This window comes from Tribolium madens, unplaced genomic scaffold (genome assembly GCF_015345945.1).
Source record: "Tribolium madens isolate multiple individuals breed KSU strain unplaced genomic scaffold, Tmad_KSU_1.1 Scaffold_3;HRSCAF=73;Tcas5.2_LG2, whole genome shotgun sequence".
NCBI classification, from domain to species: domain Eukaryota; kingdom Metazoa; phylum Arthropoda; class Insecta; order Coleoptera; family Tenebrionidae; genus Tribolium; species Tribolium madens.
The window spans coordinates 13,684,702-13,703,584 of record NW_025401006.1 but is presented as its reverse complement, the minus strand read 5'-3'; the positions used below and the strand labels follow the sequence as shown (position 1 = coordinate 13,703,584).

General features: G+C 31.3%; 5 protein-coding genes across 5 annotated transcripts in view; 3 read left to right on the top strand and 2 right to left on the bottom strand.

The window, feature by feature from the left end:
• LOC123008294 (tubulin alpha-1A chain) overlaps positions 1-1,243 on the bottom strand; it is a 14,474-nt gene extending 13,231 nt beyond the window's left edge. The window contains exon 1 of the mRNA XM_044404080.1: positions 1,134-1,243. Within this exon, the coding sequence (XP_044260015.1) occupies positions 1,134-1,136 (3 nt within the window). The 5' untranslated portion in view covers positions 1,137-1,243. The remainder of the gene's footprint in view (positions 1-1,133) is intronic.
• Positions 1,244-4,412: 3,169 nt separating this feature from the next.
• Positions 4,413-6,442, bottom strand: LOC123007871 (DNA ligase 3-like). The gene is made up of 2 exons (XM_044403359.1): positions 5,904-6,442; positions 4,413-5,857 (listed from the first exon to the last, which is right to left on the bottom strand). The coding sequence occupies exon 2, from the start codon at positions 5,855-5,857 to the stop codon at positions 4,514-4,516; it is 1,344 nt and encodes a 447-aa protein (XP_044259294.1). The 5' UTR covers positions 5,904-6,442; the 3' UTR covers positions 4,413-4,513.
• On the top strand, positions 6,043-9,041 carry LOC123007870 (DNA ligase 3). The gene is made up of 3 exons (XM_044403358.1): positions 6,043-6,126; positions 6,337-6,457; positions 6,505-9,041. Exon 3 carries the CDS (start codon positions 6,505-6,507, stop codon positions 9,028-9,030), a length of 2,526 nt encoding a protein of 841 aa, XP_044259293.1. The 5' UTR covers positions 6,043-6,126; positions 6,337-6,457; the 3' UTR covers positions 9,031-9,041.
• Positions 9,042-11,233: 2,192 nt separating this feature from the next.
• LOC123007232 (serine protease snake-like) lies at positions 11,234-12,628 on the top strand. Its single transcript, XM_044402410.1, has 6 exons — positions 11,234-11,354; positions 11,402-11,605; positions 11,653-11,738; positions 11,782-11,888; positions 11,939-12,359; positions 12,411-12,628. Exons 1-6 carry the CDS (start codon positions 11,294-11,296, stop codon positions 12,588-12,590), a joined length of 1,059 nt encoding a protein of 352 aa, XP_044258345.1. The 5' UTR covers positions 11,234-11,293; the 3' UTR covers positions 12,591-12,628.
• A 2,148-nt stretch (positions 12,629-14,776) lies between these two features.
• Positions 14,777-18,883, top strand: part of LOC123007726 — a 39,192-nt gene continuing 35,085 nt past the window's right edge. The window contains exons 1-3 of the mRNA XM_044403144.1: positions 14,777-15,612; positions 15,679-15,751; positions 15,812-15,922. Coding sequence (XP_044259079.1) covers positions 15,564-15,612; positions 15,679-15,751; positions 15,812-15,922 — 233 coding nt within the window. The 5' untranslated portion in view covers positions 14,777-15,563. The remainder of the gene's footprint in view (positions 15,613-15,678; positions 15,752-15,811; positions 15,923-18,883) is intronic.

Below are 18,883 nucleotides of genomic sequence, written 5' to 3'. Positions count from 1 at the left end.
GTTGAATTTTCCAGGAATTTTTTATGGAAATTCACTTCAAGTTTTCTTGAATAATAAAAAAAAATTCTTTTCCATTTTTTCCCTCAAATTGTAAATACGAAATAAAAATTTTTGTAAACTTTTTTCCCGACGAATAGTTCATGTCTTCCAGAAAAGCTTTTTTATAGAAATTTTCTATCATTCACCAAAGATTATAAAAAAAAAATTCTACATCTTTTTTAAGATCGAAGCCGAATAAAAAACCCTGTTTTGTTTGAAAAATTTTATTGGCACTGTTTTAATTGTGAATTATTAAAAAAGATAAATCCGTCACAATTGCAAATGGATGTTTTTATTACTTTTTCAAAAGTTAATTAACAATATTAAAAAGGAAAAATTTTAATCACACTGAGAGATCTTAAAAAATGTTAAAGCACATTTATCGAAAATTGATAATCACCAAACGCAATATTTATTTTTACATTTTACAATATTTTATCATTTTAAAACCCACTTGTAAAATGATAACCAATCAAAATTAATGTTCGTAATCAGGCAGAATTGACAAAATAATGATCCTCATTTCCTCAGCATGCAGGGGTAGTCTCTTGCAATTAGGTAATTCACTTGATTAATTTAATGAAAGGGTGAGGCATTTGCGTGGGCCACCGCACACGACTTTTTTTCGGTCAACTATGAATTAATATAATTTTTCGTCCTTGGTACTTAAAGTGCAATTTACTCGAATTAAAAAATACTTACCGAATCAACGATTCACCTCACCCAAGGGGTGCGACAATGATTAGTTCGACTTCTTAGTCATTGTAAAGATACATTCACGGACATGTGAACAAAAATAAAAGGGGCCCAATTTACAAGAATGACTCACGGATTCAAGTCAAGCGATTCGAGGCAAGATTATTCAAAATTTTACGGTTTTGCTACTTCATTAAACAAATTTAGTGGAATTTTATATTAAACCGTTGCATTTTTTTTTAATAAAAAGTAAATAGGATGAAAAATGCAATCCGAAAATTTATTTATATTTACAGAAACGGATTGTTCACCGTCTGATGCATTTCTAGAAATTTGAAGTGTGAAGTTTTTTTTTTAATAAATACTAAATAAATAATAAAAAAAATAAAAGCACTTACCATGATTTTTGTTTGAAAATAAGTTGAAAAGTTTTACGAAACAAGAGACACAGTCACCCGATGTCAGCGATGCGACACCCGTTGATCTAAGTATCAAAGTAATTTCCTCCGGTACTCCGGCTTTTATAATATCACACAATTCCAATGCGCATGAGCAAGAAGGAATCAAATCGCTAATTAAACTATAATTAATTTTTTGGTGAAATTATAATGGCCCAATTTTATCATTAAAAATTGTGTTTCATGCTCACGTGGACACAGGATCCGCTATATTTTCAGTTCGAAAATTATTCTACAATTTTGTTTTTATTAAACGACAGGAAAATTATTTCACAATTAAAAAAGTTAAAACATTTTTATGCCTTATATTTACACGGTTTTTGAACTCAATTTTGATTTTTCAACTTTTCTCTTTTTTTTTGGCTTTTTGTGTTAATTTTGATTTCTTTTGTACCGTTTTATTTTTTCTTTTGTTTACACAAGAGTTCTACTGTGTGTTTTTTTCTGTTTTCGCGTTTCTTTGTTATTTTTTACACACGGTGTGTCAGATTTTCTTGTTTGACACTTTTGCAGTGGCAACATAACAAAAAAACAATTTTAACAATTCGGTTTGATAATTTTTCGTAGTTTAACTCAATTTTTTAAACTTTTCTGTTTTTTTTATAATTACTTGTTCGTGATAAATGAAAAGCAAAAAACCATTCAACAGTCTTTTTGTGCATTTTTGTGCTCTATTTAGATTAAAATTTTAAGAGAATTTCTAATTTAAAAACGCTTTTTGTACTTCTTTTTAACTTTTCTCTTGGGTTACTTTATCAATTCTTTGGGTTTTTTGTTTTATTCTTTCTCTTATTCTAGGTATTTTGTCCCTTGTTTCTACAAATTTGGTTTTGTCTTTTATTTTTCTTCTTTCTTTCGCGTTTATCCTTTAATTTTTTGTTCAATCTCTTACTTCTTTTAGAAAAAGTTATATATTGATGCTAATTTTTTGTTTGAGGCAATTTTTTTTTATTATACAGCAAGGATTTTTTCAGTTATAACAAAAACAAATCAGTTTTGACAGTTTAAAAACACGTTATATAATTAATTACCTACAAAGAACGAAGTTTGAAATAATTTCATCATTTACTTTTTTGTTTCTTTTACTTCTTTTTATTCACATTTGTTCTATTTTTATGGGGTTTTTTCTCGTTTTGATTGTCTAATAAGCCAGATTGACCCTCATATATTTAATTTTCTTGCTTTACACTTTTATTGTGGCAATATGAAAAAAAAACAATTTTAACAGTTCGGATTGAAAATAATTTCTAAACTAATTTAATATAATTTTAAAACATTTTTCGTAGTTTTTCAACGCAATTTTTATTTTTTTAACTTTTCTGTCTTTTTTCACAATTCTCTTTATTATCTACTTTTTATGAAAATTTTGTTTTCTTTTCCACCGCTATTTTTTCTTTTATTTACACATGAGTTGTATTCTTTTCTCCCTTGTTTCTTCAAATTTGTCTCTTATTATTTCTCTTTCCTCTTTTCTCCTTTAATTTTTGAGTTACTTTGTTCAATTTTTTTACTCCCTTTTAGAAAAAACGATAAATCAGTGCCCACTTTTTTGTTTTATTACACAGCATGTGTCAGGTAAGATTTTACTTGTTCGTAATAAATGAAAAGCAAAAAAAAAAACAGTTAAAGGCCCTTTTGTACATTTTTGTTCTCTATTTAGATGAGAATTTTAAGAGAATTTCTAATTTAAAAACGCTTTTCCTACTTTTTTTTAACTTTTCTCTTGGGTTACTTTATCAATTTTTTGTAATTTGGGTTTTTTGTTTTTTTTTGTCCCGTGTTTCTACAAATTTGGTTTGTTTCTTATTTTTATTCTTTCTTTCGCGTTTATCTTTTAATTTTTTGGTCTATCCTTTCCTTCCTTTTCGAAAAAAGTGATAAATTGATGCTCATTTTTTGTTTGAACCAAGTTTTTTTATTACACAAGCTGTTTCAGCAAGGATTTTTTCATTTGTAACAAAAACAAATCAGTTTTTACAGTTTAAAAACACGATATATCATTAATTAGAAAGAACGAAGTTTGAAATAATTTCATCATTTTACTTTTTTGTTTCTTTTACTTCTTTTTATTCACATTTGTTCTATTTTTATGGAGTTTTTTTCGTTATGATTGTCTAATAAGCCACTTTGACCGCCATATAGTGTTTAAATTTCTCGTATTACATTTTTGCTGTGGCAACATAAAAAACCAATTTTTACAGTTTGGTTTTGTAATAATTTCTAAACTAATTTAGTATAATTTTTCGTAGTTTTTTAACTCAATTTTTTTTTTCAACTTTACTGTTATTTTTTCACAATTTTCTTTATTATCTACTTTTTGTGAAAATTTGGTTTTTTTTCCGCTCTTTTTTCTTTTATTTACACATGAGTTGTATTCTTTTCTTCCTTGTTTCTTCTATTTATCTCTTATTATTTTTCTTTCCTTTTTCCCCTTTACTTTTTGAGTTACTTTGTTCAATTTTTTTACTCCCTTTTAGAAAAAACGATAAATCAATGCCCACTTTTATTACACAGCGTGTGTCAGCTAAGATTTTCTTACTTGTTCGTAATAAATGAAAAGTAAAAAAAACAATTAACAGTCCTTTTGTACATTTTTGTGCTCTGTTTAAGAGAATTTCTAATTTAAAAACGTTTTTCGTACTTTGTTTTTAATTTTTCTCTTTGTAATTTGGGCTTTTTGTTTCATTCTTTCTCTTATTCTATTTATTCTACAAATTTCGTTTTGTCTCTTATTTTTCTTCCTTCTTTAATCTGTTGTTTTATCCTTTCCTTCCTTTCAGAAAAAGTGATAAATTGATGCTCATTTTTGTTTGAACCAAGTTTTTTTATTACACAGAGTGTTTCAGCTAGGATTTTGTCATTTGTAACAAAAACAAATCAGTTTTGACACTTGAAAATCACATTATATTATTAATTAGAAAAAACGAAGTTTGAAATAATTTCATCATTTTACTTTTTCGTTTCTTTTACTTATTTATTTTATTTTTATGGAGTTTTCTCTCGTCTAATAAGCCAGATTGACCCCCATTTGGTATTTAATTCCGTTATATGAACCATAAATCCCAAATATGGCTGTGCTGAGTAATTATTAATCACAATTGTTTAATTAAAGAAAAATTAACACAGCAAAACGTGAGTTTATTACAAAACTTGATTCGTTTTAACACAAATTAATTTTTTGTAGAATCGATAAGAAACGAATAAATTTAAAGTGATGGATTCGGGTTTTAAAACTTAATTGGATTAAAACCCACGATATATTTTTATTATTTTTCACATTTATAAACAATGCGAAATTTTATTGTTTTATTAAAAAAACATTAATCCTTGTGACAAGGATCCCACCGTACTGTATAGGGCCTATAATCCTGCAAATTCTCCTTCGCCACGGTATCCTTGATCCACTCAACAATAACATGTTTTGCACTGTTGCCACACTGAATCGTGGGCTCCGAAATGGTGTCTTTCAAATGCAAAATATGAGTGGCTTCTTCACCTTCGCCCCCTGTGAGGACACTCCCCCCATAGGCGATGAAATACTGCACCCATTCGGCATGTCTCTCCTTCACCCCCTCCTCCAAGAACAACCTAACATTTTCGAAATAATTCGGAATACGTTTGGTTTTAACCCGTTTCTTGGCGGGGGGCTCCCCCCAACACTTGTTAAGCACAGTTTTGATGTCTCTGCACGACTGGAAGACCAAATACGCGTCCGGATGCAGCCCCTTGAAGACATGCTTCGCCCCCGCGTTCATCCTCAAGTCGTGCTTGATGAGTCTCACGACCACTTTCAGGTCATTACCGGTGCATTTTTTGATGAAAGTCTTGAAGACTTTGCATTGGTCCTCCTCTTTGGAAATTGTGGTTAAAGATTCGAGGAAATCGTCCACTTCGAAGATGCTCAAAGTGCTTTTTTTCGCCGGTTTGCATTCGGAGTTGTCTTCGAAAAAATGCTGGATGGTTTGCCCCACATCGCCCTGTTCTAGGTGCCCCGTCATGGCCTCATCACTAACCCCAAAAATCTTGCTAAATATTTTAATTAATTGTTTGGTTTGTAAGTGAAAAACCCGTTTCATGACAGTCGGGAGGAGCAGTTTGCACCAGAGTGTGATATCCCCCTTGAAACCGCCCCCGTCGCTCCCTTTCGTGAAAGTCTCGCGGAAAATCGCGATTTTCTCCTCCGAACTTGAGACGTTTGAGACTTTCGCGACAATTGTGCGAAATTCGCGAAAACAATTGTCTTTGTGCACCCCCTCGTTCGCGAAACCGTCTGATAAGACGCTGAGGTTGTCGTCGACTTGTGGGGGCGCCCTACAGCCCCGTTTCCCCCTTCTTGCTTTACTAAACTTTGCTTCAAATTCCCGATTACATGCGGAGATTCTCTCCAAGATATTTACTTTGTCGTCAGGGTCGAGTGACTCCCAACCGTCGATATCGTGGGGGCCCTCGATTCTTTTAGTGGTTTGTCTTTGTTTTAGAAACGTTTCAAAGATGCAAGCGACGTGGTACCAGGATTTCATTTTACCGGAACCCAAAGGGTTCGGGATTAGTTTAGCGATGCGCAAGTCGCCTTGAACACACCTTTGGCGGCATTTTTTGCAAAAGGCGCGCCCCTGCTTGGCGATTTCCACCGCGAAGGGCTTCTCATAAGGGGGGTCTGACATCTGAAAGTTAGGTTATGTAAGCACGAAAAACAACACAAATACTCACCGGAGCCCTTAATTCAACAAAACTGTTGTGAAATTCTTGCTTTTTTGTTTACCAAAAGGGTAAATTTGAATTTCGAGCGTAACATTACATAACCTCACTTTTAGATATCAACGGTTTTGTGACCCAAAGCTCGCATTTAATTATTTTATTTATTGTGAAAATACGAATTAATTATTTTTATGTTGTTTTCGATTCAAATTTGTGTTGTTTTTATTTACCAAAGGTATAAATTTGAATTTTGAGTGTAACATTACATAACCTGACTTTTACATGTCAATGTCAACGGTTTTGTGACGCAATGATCGGTTTTATTTATTGTGAAAAAATAAATTAATTAATTTTGTATTGATTTTGATCCAAATTTCTGTTCGTTTCATTTACCACTAGTATAAAATTGAATTTCGAGTGTCACATTACCAAACCTCACTTTCAGATGTCAACGCTTCTAAGCCGCAAGAATCACCTTTATTTATTTTATTTATTGTGTGAAGAAATAAATTAATTGTTTTTGTATCGTTTTCGATGCAAAATTCGTTTCTTTTTATCCGCTAAAGGTATAAATGTGAATTTCTAATGTCACATTACATAACCTCACTTTTAGATGTCAGATGATCCCATTGAGAAGCCTTTTCTGGTCGAGATAGCAAAGCAGGGGCGCGCTGTGTGTAAAAAATGCAAACAGAAGTGTCTCCAGGGCGAGTTGCGCATCGCCAAGTTAGTTGCCAACCCTTTCGGGGACGGAAAAATGAAAAACTGGTATCATGTCCCCTGCATTTTTGAAGTTTTCTCAAAGCAGAGGCCTACAACTAAACGCATTGATGATCCTGGTGATGACATCGCCGGTTGGGATTCCCTGGATGATGAAAATCGGAATGACATTTCACGGCGTGTGGAGGAATGTAACAATCATTTTGGGGTTAAACCGAGCCCGAAAAAGCCCCCACAAGAGGCAAAACCGAGCACTAGTAGCACGGACCCCATCCCCCACTTTGACCCGTCACACAAAGACAACCAATTTCGCGAATTCCGAAGAGTTGTAGCTGATATTAGCAACGTCAGTAGTTATCTTGAAAAGACAAGCATTGTTGGTAAAATGTTGACAAAAGGGAGCGATGGTACGGGTTTTAAGGGCGATATTGTCCTCTGGTGCCGTTTACTCCTCCCCGGTGTCGTCAAACGCATTTACAACCTTCAAAGTAAACAATTGGTGAAGTTGTTTAGTAAGATTTTCCAGTGTGATCAAGACGCAATGTTGGAGCATTTGGACCAAGGCGATGTCAGTGAGACGATTCAGGTGTTTTACGAAAGGAGCAAAGCGTTTAAACCGGCGAAAAAAAGTACTTTGAGTCTCCAACAAGTCGATTTGTTCCTCGACGAACTCACGAATTTGACCAAAGAGGAGGAACAAATGACACATTTGAAGTCATTTGCCTCAAAATGCACTCCAAATGACTTGAAAATTGTTGTAAGATTGATCAAACATGATCTACGGATGAATGCAGGGGCGAAACATGTCCTAGATGGGGTACATCCTGATGCTTATCAAGCCTTCCAGTCTTCGAGGGATATCAAGACTGTGATTGGGCGTTGTTTGAAAGACAAGGGGGCTAAAGCTAGGATCGTGTTAATGACTCCGGTGTTGCCCATGCTTGCGGAAGCTTGCAAGTCAGTGGAGCAAGCAATGAAGAAGTGCCCCAATGGAATGTACTCGGAAATTAAATATGATGGGGAGAGAGTCCAAGTGCATAAACAAGGATCAGATTTTAAGTACTTTTCGAGGAGTTTAAAACCGGTATTGGCACACAAAGTGGCACATTTCAAAAACTACATCCCCCAGGCGTTCCCACATGGGAGGGATTTGATCCTTGATAGTGAAATTTTGATGATTGATACTCAAACTGGTAGACCACTCCCGTTTGGTACTTTGGGGGTGCACAAAAAATCGGAGTTTAAAGACGCCAGTGTGTGTCTTTTCGTCTTTGATTGTATCTACTACAATGGGGAGATCCTCACCGATAAACCCATTTCGTTGAGGAAGAAAATCCTGAAAGAGAACATGACTGAAATCCCCAACCATATAGTCTTCTCAGAAATGGAGGAAATCCACGATCCTAAAGACTTGACTCAAATGATTGCTAAAGTACTCAAATTGGGGCTTGAAGGTTTGGTACTCAAAGACCTAACAAGTGTTTATGAGCCGGGTAAACGACATTGGCTCAAAGTCAAGAAGGATTACCTCTTCGGGGGGGCTATGGCCGATAGTGCTGATTTGATAGTCCTAGGTGCGTGGTACGGTACTGGGAAAAAAGGGGGCATCATGTCGATTTTCCTAATGGGGTGCTATGACGCCCCCAATGATCGATTTTGCACCGTTTCGAAAGTATCAACAGGACATGATGATAAAACCCTTGAAAGGTTACAATCCGAGCTTGATATGGTCAAAATCACGAAAGTACCCGATTGGTTACATTGCACCAAAACAATGGTACCGGATTTCGTAGCACGTGACCCGAAAAAACAACCCATTTGGGAGATTACAGGGGCGGAATTCACCCAACATGAGGTGCACACGGCCGGTATTTCGATCAGATTCCCTCGAGTTACCAAGATAAGGGATGATAAGAGTTGGGAATCGGCCACTTCCCTTCAAGAACTCAAAATACTCTACACCAAATCGAAGGAAAACACTGATATTAGTTTGCTGTTAAATAGAGAGGAGGATCCTCAACCCTCAAACTCAAACAAAAAACACACTGAATCTCACAAAAAAAGGGGTCTTGAGGATCCTCAACCTTCAAACTCGAAGAAAATCAAAACAGAACACAAAACTGTCAAAATAAGAAATCCTCTACCGGATTATTTCCACGATATTAAAGCACTCTTGGATGAGGAAGTGAGAGAAAAGCAATGGGACCTAATTAGGCACTTTGTTGCATATGGTGGTCAAATCTGCAAAAATGGGGAAAATGCCACCCATATGGTGCATTTAAACAATATGGTACCCAAAATTTTGAAGTGTGGTTCAGACGTGAAACATGTAACAACTGAATGGATTAAAAATTGTATAATTAAGGAAAGTATTTGTGATTATAGACCGTTTATTGTACACTGGAAGCCCACTCAATAAATAAAATCTCAACTGATTATTCGTTGTTTATGTTTGCAAAAATGATAAATGAATCAAAACAAAATTGTGACACAAATAAGAATTAGTTTCCAAGAAGAAATAACTTATTTTTGAGTTTCCAGTTTTTGGAATTTGTGTTGCTTGTTGTCTAACATCACAAAAAATAACACAACGTTTGAAGAAAACAAAGAGTGAAGAAAGCCAGTTTTTTTTATTTAGTTTTTATACACTTTCTACTTTTTAAGATGTCTTTCAATCTTATATTTTTATCTTTATCGTTAAATGTTTGTTTTAATTTTGAAATCTTTATTTTTTTATGTTCTTTTTTTACTTCTTTTCTACTTTTTTAAGATGTCTTTCAATCTTTATATTTATCTTTATTTTTGTCTTTCTAATTTGCAAATTTTGAGTTGTATCGTGTTTAGTGCATCAAAACAGGTTAATCGTTCACTTTTTTTACAATCTTTAAACTAATTCCTCTCTATCTTTGAAAATACAAACAACAACAATTTTTCAAGACCACGGATTTCTTTATTTTACAAAAATTTAATAAGAAAACAATTCTGATTTCGTCCCGATTCACGAAATGTTCAAAACGAGGAAGTACAAAGGACACATACAGAATTTTTTCGGCGATATTGCGACCATTGTCACCAAAAATTTTTTTTCTCTCGGATCATTGACTGGGGGTTCAAGCTCCTCAACCCAAACGTATCCAAATATGGCTATTATTTCAAAAATTAAATTGTTTTAATTTTGTTTTGATTGAGTGTCATTAAGGGTGAAGAGGAACAAGTTTTAGTTTGATTTTAAGACGACAGATGGCGTGAAATTTATATTTCTAGTTTATTTTTCACTATTAGTAAAAAATGGAAAAAGTGCATAAAATAATATTTCATATTATATTTATTTATATTTTATCTTACTGGATAATTAATAATGGTCAGTTGGTGATTTTTTATCTTATTGGTGAAAAAATTAATATACCACAATTTTTTTTTCTTTTCAAAATTCTTTTATTGGGGCTCTTGAGTCGTAAACAACACTTTACAACAATTTTTTATATAATTTGTTCAAAATTTTTAATAAACTTGATTCCAAGCCCAAAAAAGATAATTCAGAACCTGTTCTTGAGGTTTTTTCTCCTGATAGAATAAAATCGTGTAAAATAGTTTTCATAAAAGAAATTAATTAATTTTGCGATTTCTGGCATTTATTCAACAAAATAAACCCAACTCAAAATAAGCCAGATTGAAGGAAACAAAACAAAATAACTCATTTCAACCAGATTTTTGCAATTTTTTTAAATTAAAACAACTCGTTTTAAAAAATATGTAAATCGAACAAAAAACCCGAAAAAAGTGTATCTAGAACATGTTTTTGCATCGATTTAATAAAATTTTTACAAGAATCAAAATATATAAAAAAAAAACAAAAAGTGAAAATAAATTTTAAAAAGCATATTGAAACAAAAAGTTAAGAAAGAAATCACGTTTTTTCGTGCATTTATTGAGAGTTTAGAGCCAAAAAATATCCATTTCCGGCTTAAAACTGACTGTTTGATAAAACCAAAATTAAATATAAATAATTAAAAAATTCTTAGTGAAAAAAGTACATTAACAACAAAACCGATTCTTGTTGAAAAATGAAATAACTCATTTCAGACCATATTTTTGCAATATTTTACATTAATTGAACAAAAATAAGTAAAATCGAACAAAAAACCCAAAAAAGTGTATTTAGAACATGTTTTTGCATCGATTTAAGAAAATTTCTTACAAGAAGCAAAATGTGAAAAAATAAAAAAATATTGAAACAAAAAATCAAGAAAGAAATGACGTTTTTTCATGGATTTCATGGAGTCTAGAGCCAAAAAATCCATTTCCGGCTTAAAACTGACTGTTTGATAAAACCAAGTTTAATTATAAACAAAAAAGGGAGGAGGAACCTCAAACTCAAACAAAAAACACATTGATAGTGAGTCTCACAAAAAAAGGGGTCTTGAGGATCCTCAACCCCCCAACTCGAAAAAAACTAGAAGAGAACACAAAACTGTCAAAATAACAAATCCTCTACCGGATTAAACAATATTTTAACAATCGACTGGATTAAAAATTGTATAATTAAGTGTTTGTGATTATTATTATATATTATAAATACAATCTCAACTGATTATTCGTTGTTTATGTTTGCAAAAATGATAAATGAATCAAAATAAAATTCTGACGCAATGAATTAGTTTAGTTTCCAAGAAGAAATAACAATGAATTGGTTAATTTTTGTGTTTCCAGTTTTTGGAATTTGTGTTGCTTTCAATTTTGAAGGTATTCTCGTCGTATTTATTGTTTTATCTATCGAATTTGTTGTTTAGGTGATACTTGTTTCACTAATGTTGTTAATAAAACACTACTTAGGGGGCAATGCATTGATATAAACAATTGTGACTTTGCTAAAGAATTGTTACGTCAAGGGAAACGTCCCCAGAATTGTGGTGTTAGTGGAAATTCAATAATAGTTTGTTGTCCAACATCACAAAAAATAATCCAACGTTTGAAGAAAACAAAGAGTGAAGAAAGCAAGTTTTAATCGTTGAAAAACTGATAATTTGAGGGAAAATTTTAGAATGTGAGGAGTATAACGATAAGAGGAACTTGTCTCCTGGGATTGTTGGAGGAGTGGAAGCTAAACCGAAAGAATTTCCCCATATGGTAAACCTTAACTTGGTAAAACCCCTAATTGAGGTTTTTTTAGACAGCGATTGGGTTTGGTAGTGCTAAAAATATTGAATGGTTGTGTGGTGGAAGTTTGATAAGTGAAAAATTCGTTCTAACAGCAGCACATTGCATCACCTCCCAAAAGTAAGTCTTTTCGCGTGAAAAATGTCAAAACCTGGGTTGTGTTTGCACAGTGGGGTCCCAAAATGGGTGAGAGTCGGCGATTTGAACCTAAAAAACACCACCGATGATGCAAAACCGCAGGAAATTAAAATCGAGGAGAGTTTTAAACACCCCAATTACAACTCAAGGTTCCACTACCACGACATTGCTTTACTCAAATTAAAATCCCCGGTTAAATTTGGACTATACTCCAAACCAGCATGTTTACACACCAAAACTAGGGTTTTTAGTGAACAATTACAGGCAATTGGTTGGGGGAAAACCGATTTTTTTGGTGATACTAGCAGTGATTTGTTGAAAGTTTTTCTCAAGGAGGTGAAATTCGGAAAATGTGCCCGAATCTACTCTCCAAATTCGAGTAGAAAACTACCACGGGGTTTGGTTGATGAAATACAGATTTGTGCAGGGGGGATTGGGAAAGACACGTGTCAAGTAATTTTTTTGAAATGGAGTTGAATTTGATCAAATTTTTTTTTGATACAGGGTGATTCCGGCGGACCGCTTCATTTTTTGAAAAAGGGATCTGGGTTTCTTACTGATCATTTTGTTATTGTTGGGATTACGTCGTTTGGAAAAGCCTGTGGGATGGAAAATAGTGCAGGGGTTTATACAAGAGTGTCGACGTATCGTTCGTGGATTGAGAGTATTGTATGGCCTGAGTGAGGGTTTTATTTAATAAAAATAAAAATTTTTCAAACTGATGCTTTTTGATGCAAACCTCTTACTATGTATGATTACTTTCTCGAAAATAGTGGTTAAAAATAAGAAGTAATACGTGAAATAACAATTTTCTGGATCGTAACAAAAAATTTTGTATTTTTTCCGATAGTTTTTTTTCTTCTTTTTGTTTCTTTTTAGCTTCTTTTTCTTGAAACATCTGTTGACGTCTTGGAGGTCAATGGAGTAGTTTTTTATTTTTTCACCAACATTTTCGGAATTTGGATTTGCAATATTTTTGGATATTCAATCCAAAAAAGTTGTCAAAACACTGATAACTTCTTTGTTTTTTGACAAAAAAGTGGTACATCATTAGGATGAGGTGATGATTTTAGTTATTTCTTCATCTTTTTAATTTTGATTTTCTCTTTTAACAACTTTTCTTTCTCTTTTCTTGGTCAAATTTTCTCTTTCTGTCTTCATTTTCTAATCTTAAAGATTTTCTGCACATTTATCAATTTTTTTGCAAATTCTACGCATTCCAATTCCTTCCAGTTCCAATTACATTTTTTTTTCAATAGTTTTTTTCCTTCTCTAACATTCCTTTTTTAAATTTCCTTTTTATTGAAACATTTGTTGACGCTTTGGAGGTCAATGGAGTAGTTTTTCATTTTTTCACTAATATCTTCGGGATTTAGATTTGAAATCTCTAGATATTTAACCCAAAAAAGTTTTCAAAACACTGATACTTCTTTATTTTCAAACAAAAACTCGTACATCGTTAGGATGATTAATTTTCGTAATGGTTTTAGTTATTTTTTATCTTTTTGATTTTCATTTTCTCTTTTAACAACTTTACTTCCTCCTTTCTTGGTCAAATCTTTTCTTTCTTAGTTTTATTATCTTCAATTTCTCATCTTAAAGATTTTCTCCTTTTTTACCTTTTTTTTTGCAATTTCTACAGCATTCCAATTCCAGTTCCAATTACATTTTTTCCAACATTTTTTTCTTTTAATTTCCTTTTTATTGAAACATTTGTTGAAGTTTCGGAAGTCAATGGAGTAATTTTTTATTTCTTCCAATATTTTCGGGATTTGGATTTAAAATATCGTCTTTAGATATTTAACCCAAAAAAGTTGTCAAAACACTGATAACTTCTTTATTTTCAAACAAAAACTCGTACACCATTAGCATGGGTAATTTTAGTGATGGTTTTAGTTATTTTTTATCTTCTTAATTTTGATTTTCTCTTTTAACAACTTTACTTCCTCCTTTCTTGGTCAAATCTTCTCTTTCTCATTTTTTTCAATTTTCATTTTCCCATCTGAAAAATTTTCTCCACATTTACCTTTTTTAAGTATTCCAATTCCAATTAGGTACTTTTTTATTCAATAGTTTTTTTTTCTTCAACATTCCTTTTTATCCTCTTTTTCTTGAAACATCTGTTGACGCTTTGGAGTTCAATGGAGTAGTTTTTTATTTCTTCAACAATATTTTCGGAATTTGGATTTGCAGTATTTTTGGATATTTAACCCAAAAAATTGTCAAAACACTGATAACTTCTTTGTTCTTTGTCAAAAAACTCGTACATCATTAGAATGAGTAATTTTAGTGATGATTTTAGTTATTTCTTCATCTTTTTAATTTTGATTTTCTCTTTTAACAATCTTTCTTGATCAAATTTTCTCTTTCTTATTTTTTTTGTCGTCATTTTCTTATCTTAAAGAATTTCTGCACGTTTATCATTTTTTTTTGCAAATTCTACGCATTCCAATTCCTTTCAGTTCCAATTACATTTTTTTTCAATAGTTTTTTTTTCCTTCTCTAACATTCCTTTTTTAAATTCCCTTTTATATTTTCTTTTTATTGAAACATTTGTTGACGCTTTGGAGGTCAATGGAGTAGTTTTTCATTTTTTCACTAATATCTTCGGGATTTAGATTTGAAATCTCTAGATATTTAACTGATAACTTCTTTATTTTCAAACAAAAACTCGTAAATCATTAGGATGAGTAATTTTAGTAATGGTTTTAGTTATTTTTTATCTTTTTGATTTTCATTTGCTCTTTTAACAACCTTTCTTTCTCTTTTTTTGGTCAAATCTTCTCTTTCTTATTTTTTCTATTTTCAGTTTTTCATGCTAAAGATTTTCCCCTTTTTTACCTTTTTTTTTGCAATTTCTACAGCATTTTAATTTCCTTTTTATTGAAACATTTGTTGAAGTTTCGAAAGTCAATGGAGTAATTTTTCATTTCTTCCAATATTTTCGGGATTTGGATTTGAAATATCTTTAGATATTTAACCCAAAAAAGTTGTAAAAACACTGATAACTTCTTTATTTTTGAACAAAAAACTCGTACATCATTAGGATGAGTACTTTTAGTGATGATTTTAATTATTTTTTTATTTTTTTAAGTCAGATTTTCTCTTTTAACAAATTTACTTTCTCTTTTCATGGACAAATCTTTTCTTTCTCATTTTTTTTACCTTCATTTCCTCAACTTTTTCTACTTCTATCTTTTTTTAAGCAGTTTCTGCAGGATTCCACTTCCTTTCTGCATGTTGATTATAAATAGTTTTTTTCCTTCGACCCTAAGGGCTAATAAGATTCTGCACCCTAATTTTTTTAATTTTTACTTAATCAACACTAAAGGAAAATGTCTTTTCCTCCCTAAGTGGTTAAGAAAACGTACATTTCCCTCCCTTGTAATACAAATAATAATTACACCAAGGGAGGAAACTAATCTTTTTCAGTTAGGCAAATAACAAAATTGACCAAGAGAATAATTCTAAACAAAAACACAGGTTTCCGAGTATTCCGATACGAGGGGAATTCCGTTTACACAGCACCAAAAGCGAGTTGTCTTCGCGATAAACCAATGCGACCTCCATTCAGGTCAGTACAAAATTTTCTAATAAACAAACATGTTGAAATAGTAGTGAATATAAAATAAAACAGTACATTCGCAACCTTTGTTTATGAAAATGTGCAATGCAACATTAATTCAAGTGATTAGTTTATGTCTCGGTAAGTGATTTAGAGGTCATAACTCTCTTCCTAACCTTCACTTAATTTTTGGTAAATAAATTCTAGCAGTGCAGATAGTTCAGACTTTTAGTTTCCACCACAGTAACATAACAAGACGGGAGGCCAAGGAATGTCCAAGGTAAAAAAACACAACTACCAGTGGCGTAGTTAATCTTTTTCCTTGATTTGAAAAAAACAGATACAGTTTTGCGTGCAAATCCGGCGAGTGCATCGACGAGGACAAGGAATGCGACGGCGGCGTCGACTGCAAAGACGCCAGTGACGAAAGCAACGCTTGTGCACGAATCAAGTAAGTCGTAAAACCACAATTTCACTAAAAAAATTCAAAAAATCAACCAAATACTGGCTTCAATAAGAGTTTTCTTCCAAAATAAAGCAATTTGAGCTGTTTTCAATCCAATTTTGCTCGATTTTAATACAGAATTAATTCAAAACTAATGTTTCTTATTAAAATAATTGCTTCTATTACAATTTTAGGCTAAAATAAAGCAATTTGAGCTATTTTCAATTAAATTTTGCTCGATTTTAATATAAAATTAATTCGAAATTAATATATTTCATAAAAATAATTGCTTTAGGGTGGAATAAAGATATTTGTAATATTTTCAATCGATTTGGCTCAATTTTAAGTTGAATATCAACTTGAATCAAAGTATTTTAACCCAATATTGACTTGAGTTTTCTTTCCAAATAAAGCAATTTGAGTTATTTTCAATTCAATTTTTTTTTATTTTAATACAGAATTAATTCGAAATTAATATAGTTTATAAAAATAATTGCTTCAATATCAATTTTAGCAATTTGTGATACTTTCAATTGATTTGGCCCAATTTTAAGCTGGGATTCAACTTGAATCAAAGTATTTCAACACAATGATGGGTTGAATAAGAATTTTCTTCTAAAATAAAGCAATTTTTGCCCGATTTTAAGACATAATTAATTCTAAATTAATGTATTTTATAAAAATAATTTCTTCAATCCCAATTTTAGGCTGAAATGAAGCAATTTGTGCTATTTCTAATCGATTTGGCTCAATTTTAAGCCGGAAATCAACCTTAAGCAAAGTATTACAACAAAATAATAACTTGAAAAAGAGTTTTCTTTCAAAATAAAGCAATTTGAGCTATTTTCAATTCAATTTCCTCGATTTTAATACAGAATTAATTCGAAATTAATGTATTTCATAAAAATAATTGCGTCAATTTCAATTTTAGGCTGAAATAAAGCAATTTGTGATATTTTCAATTGATTTGGCTCAATTTTAAGCCGGGAATCAACTTGAATCAAAGTATTTCAACACAATAATGGCTTGAATAAGAATTTTCTTCTGAAGTAAAGTAATTTTTGCTATTTTCAAACCAATTTTCCTTCCAGTTTCAATTACACTTTTTTTCTTCTCCGACATTCCATGTTTTAGTTTCCTTTTAATTTTCTTTTTATTAAAACATTTGTTGAAGCTTCGGAGGTCAATGGAGTAGTTTTTCATATCCTCACTAATATTTTCGGGATTAGGTTTGTAATTATTTTTTTTATGTTTAACCCAAAAAAGTTGTCAAAACACTGTAATTTTAGTGATGATTTTAGTTATCTTCTTAGTTTTGATTTTCTCTTTTAACAATCTTACTTCTTCCTTTTTTGGTCAAATATTCTTTTTCTCATATTTTTTACCTTTGTTTCCTCAAGTTCAAGACTTTCTCTACTTTTATCTTTTTTAAGCAATTTGCATTGAATGTATACATCATCAGTAAAGAACCTATTTTCTACATTTTTTTTAGAAACAAAGTCACTGATTTTGATTCTAAATAGTTTTTTCCTGCGACCCTAAGAGTAAAAGTAAGTAAGTTTGTCCATCCTATTTTTTTTTAATTTTTATTTGCATCTGTCAAAATTACAATAAAACAGTATATAAATAGAAGGGTCTTCTTGAATCAAAGTATTGCAACACAATAATGGCTCGAATAAGAATTTTCTTCTAAATTAAGCAATTTTTGCTATTTTCAAACCAATTTTGCCGGATTTTAAGACATAATTAATTCGAAATTAATGTATTTCATAAAAATAATTGCTTTAGGGTGGAATACAGCAATTTGTAATATTTTCAATCGATTTGGCTCAATTTTAAGCCGGAAATCAACCTGAATCAAAGTATTTCAACCAAATACGGACTTCAATAAGAGTTTTCTTTCCAAATAAAGCAATTTGAGCTATTTTCAATTCAAAATGTTTCGATTTTAATCCAGAATTAATTCGAAATTAATGGATTTTATAAAAATAATTGCTTCAATTTCAATTTTAGGCTGAAACAAAGCAATTTGTGATATTTTCAATTGATTTGGCTCAATTTTAAGCCGGAAATCAACTTGAATCAAAGTATTTCAACACAATAATGGCTTGAATAATAATTTTCGTCTAAAATAAAGCAATTTTTGCAATTTTCAAACCAATTTTCCTTCCAGTTTCAATTACATCTACTTTCAATAGTTTTTTTCTTCTCCGACATTCCTTCTTTTAGTTTCCTTTTATATTTTCTTTTTATTAAAACATTTGTTGAAGCTTCGGAGGTCAATGGAGTAGTTTTTCATTTCCTCACTTTCGGGATTAGAATGGGAATTGTTTTTTTAAGTTTAACCCAAAAAGTTTAGTGATGATTTTAGTTATTTCTTTATCTTCTTAATTTTGATTTTCTCTTTTAACAATCCTACTTCTTCCTTTTTTGGTCAAATATTCTCTTTCTCATATTTTTTACCTTTATTTCCTCAACTTCAAAACTTTCTCTACTTTTATCTTTTTTAAGCAATTTCTGAGGGATCAGTAAAGAGCTTATTTTCTACATTTTATTTTAGAAACAAAGTCACTCATTTTGATTTTGAAATAGTTTTTTCCTACGACCCTAAGAGTAAAAGTAAGTAAGTTTGTCCATCCTATTTTTTTTTTAATTTTTATTTGCATCTGTCAAAATTACAATAAAACAGTATATTTTAGAAGTGTCTTATTGAATCAAAGTATTTCAACACAATAATGGCTTGAATAAGAATTTTCTTCTAAAATAAAGCAATTTTTGCTATTTTCAAACCAATTTTGCCCGATTTTAAGACATAATTAATTCTAAATGAATGTATTTTACAAAAATAATTTCTTCAATCCCGATTTTAGGCTGAAATGAAGCAATTTGTGCTATTTCTAATCGATTTGGCTCAATTTTAAGCCGGAAATCATCTTGAATCAAAGTATTACAACAAAATAATCGCTT

Bases quoted from the DNA above. Each gene is read 5' to 3' on its own strand.
- LOC123007871 (XM_044403359.1), bottom strand. From the start codon at position 5,857: ATGTCAGACCCCCCTTATGAGAAGCCCTTCGCGGTGGAAATCGCCAAG.
- LOC123007870 (XM_044403358.1), top strand. From the start codon at position 6,505: ATGTCAGATGATCCCATTGAGAAGCCTTTTCTGGTCGAGATAGCAAAG.
- LOC123007232 (XM_044402410.1), top strand. From the start codon at position 11,294: ATGAATTGGTTAATTTTTGTGTTTCCAGTTTTTGGAATTTGTGTTGCT. The intron at 11,355-11,401 runs GTATTCTCGTCG...TTTGTTGTTTAG, and splicing joins TGTTGCTTTCAATTTTGAAG to GTGATACTTGTTTCACTAAT. The intron at 11,889-11,938 runs GTAAGTCTTTTC...GTGTTTGCACAG, and splicing joins CATTGCATCACCTCCCAAAA to TGGGGTCCCAAAATGGGTGA.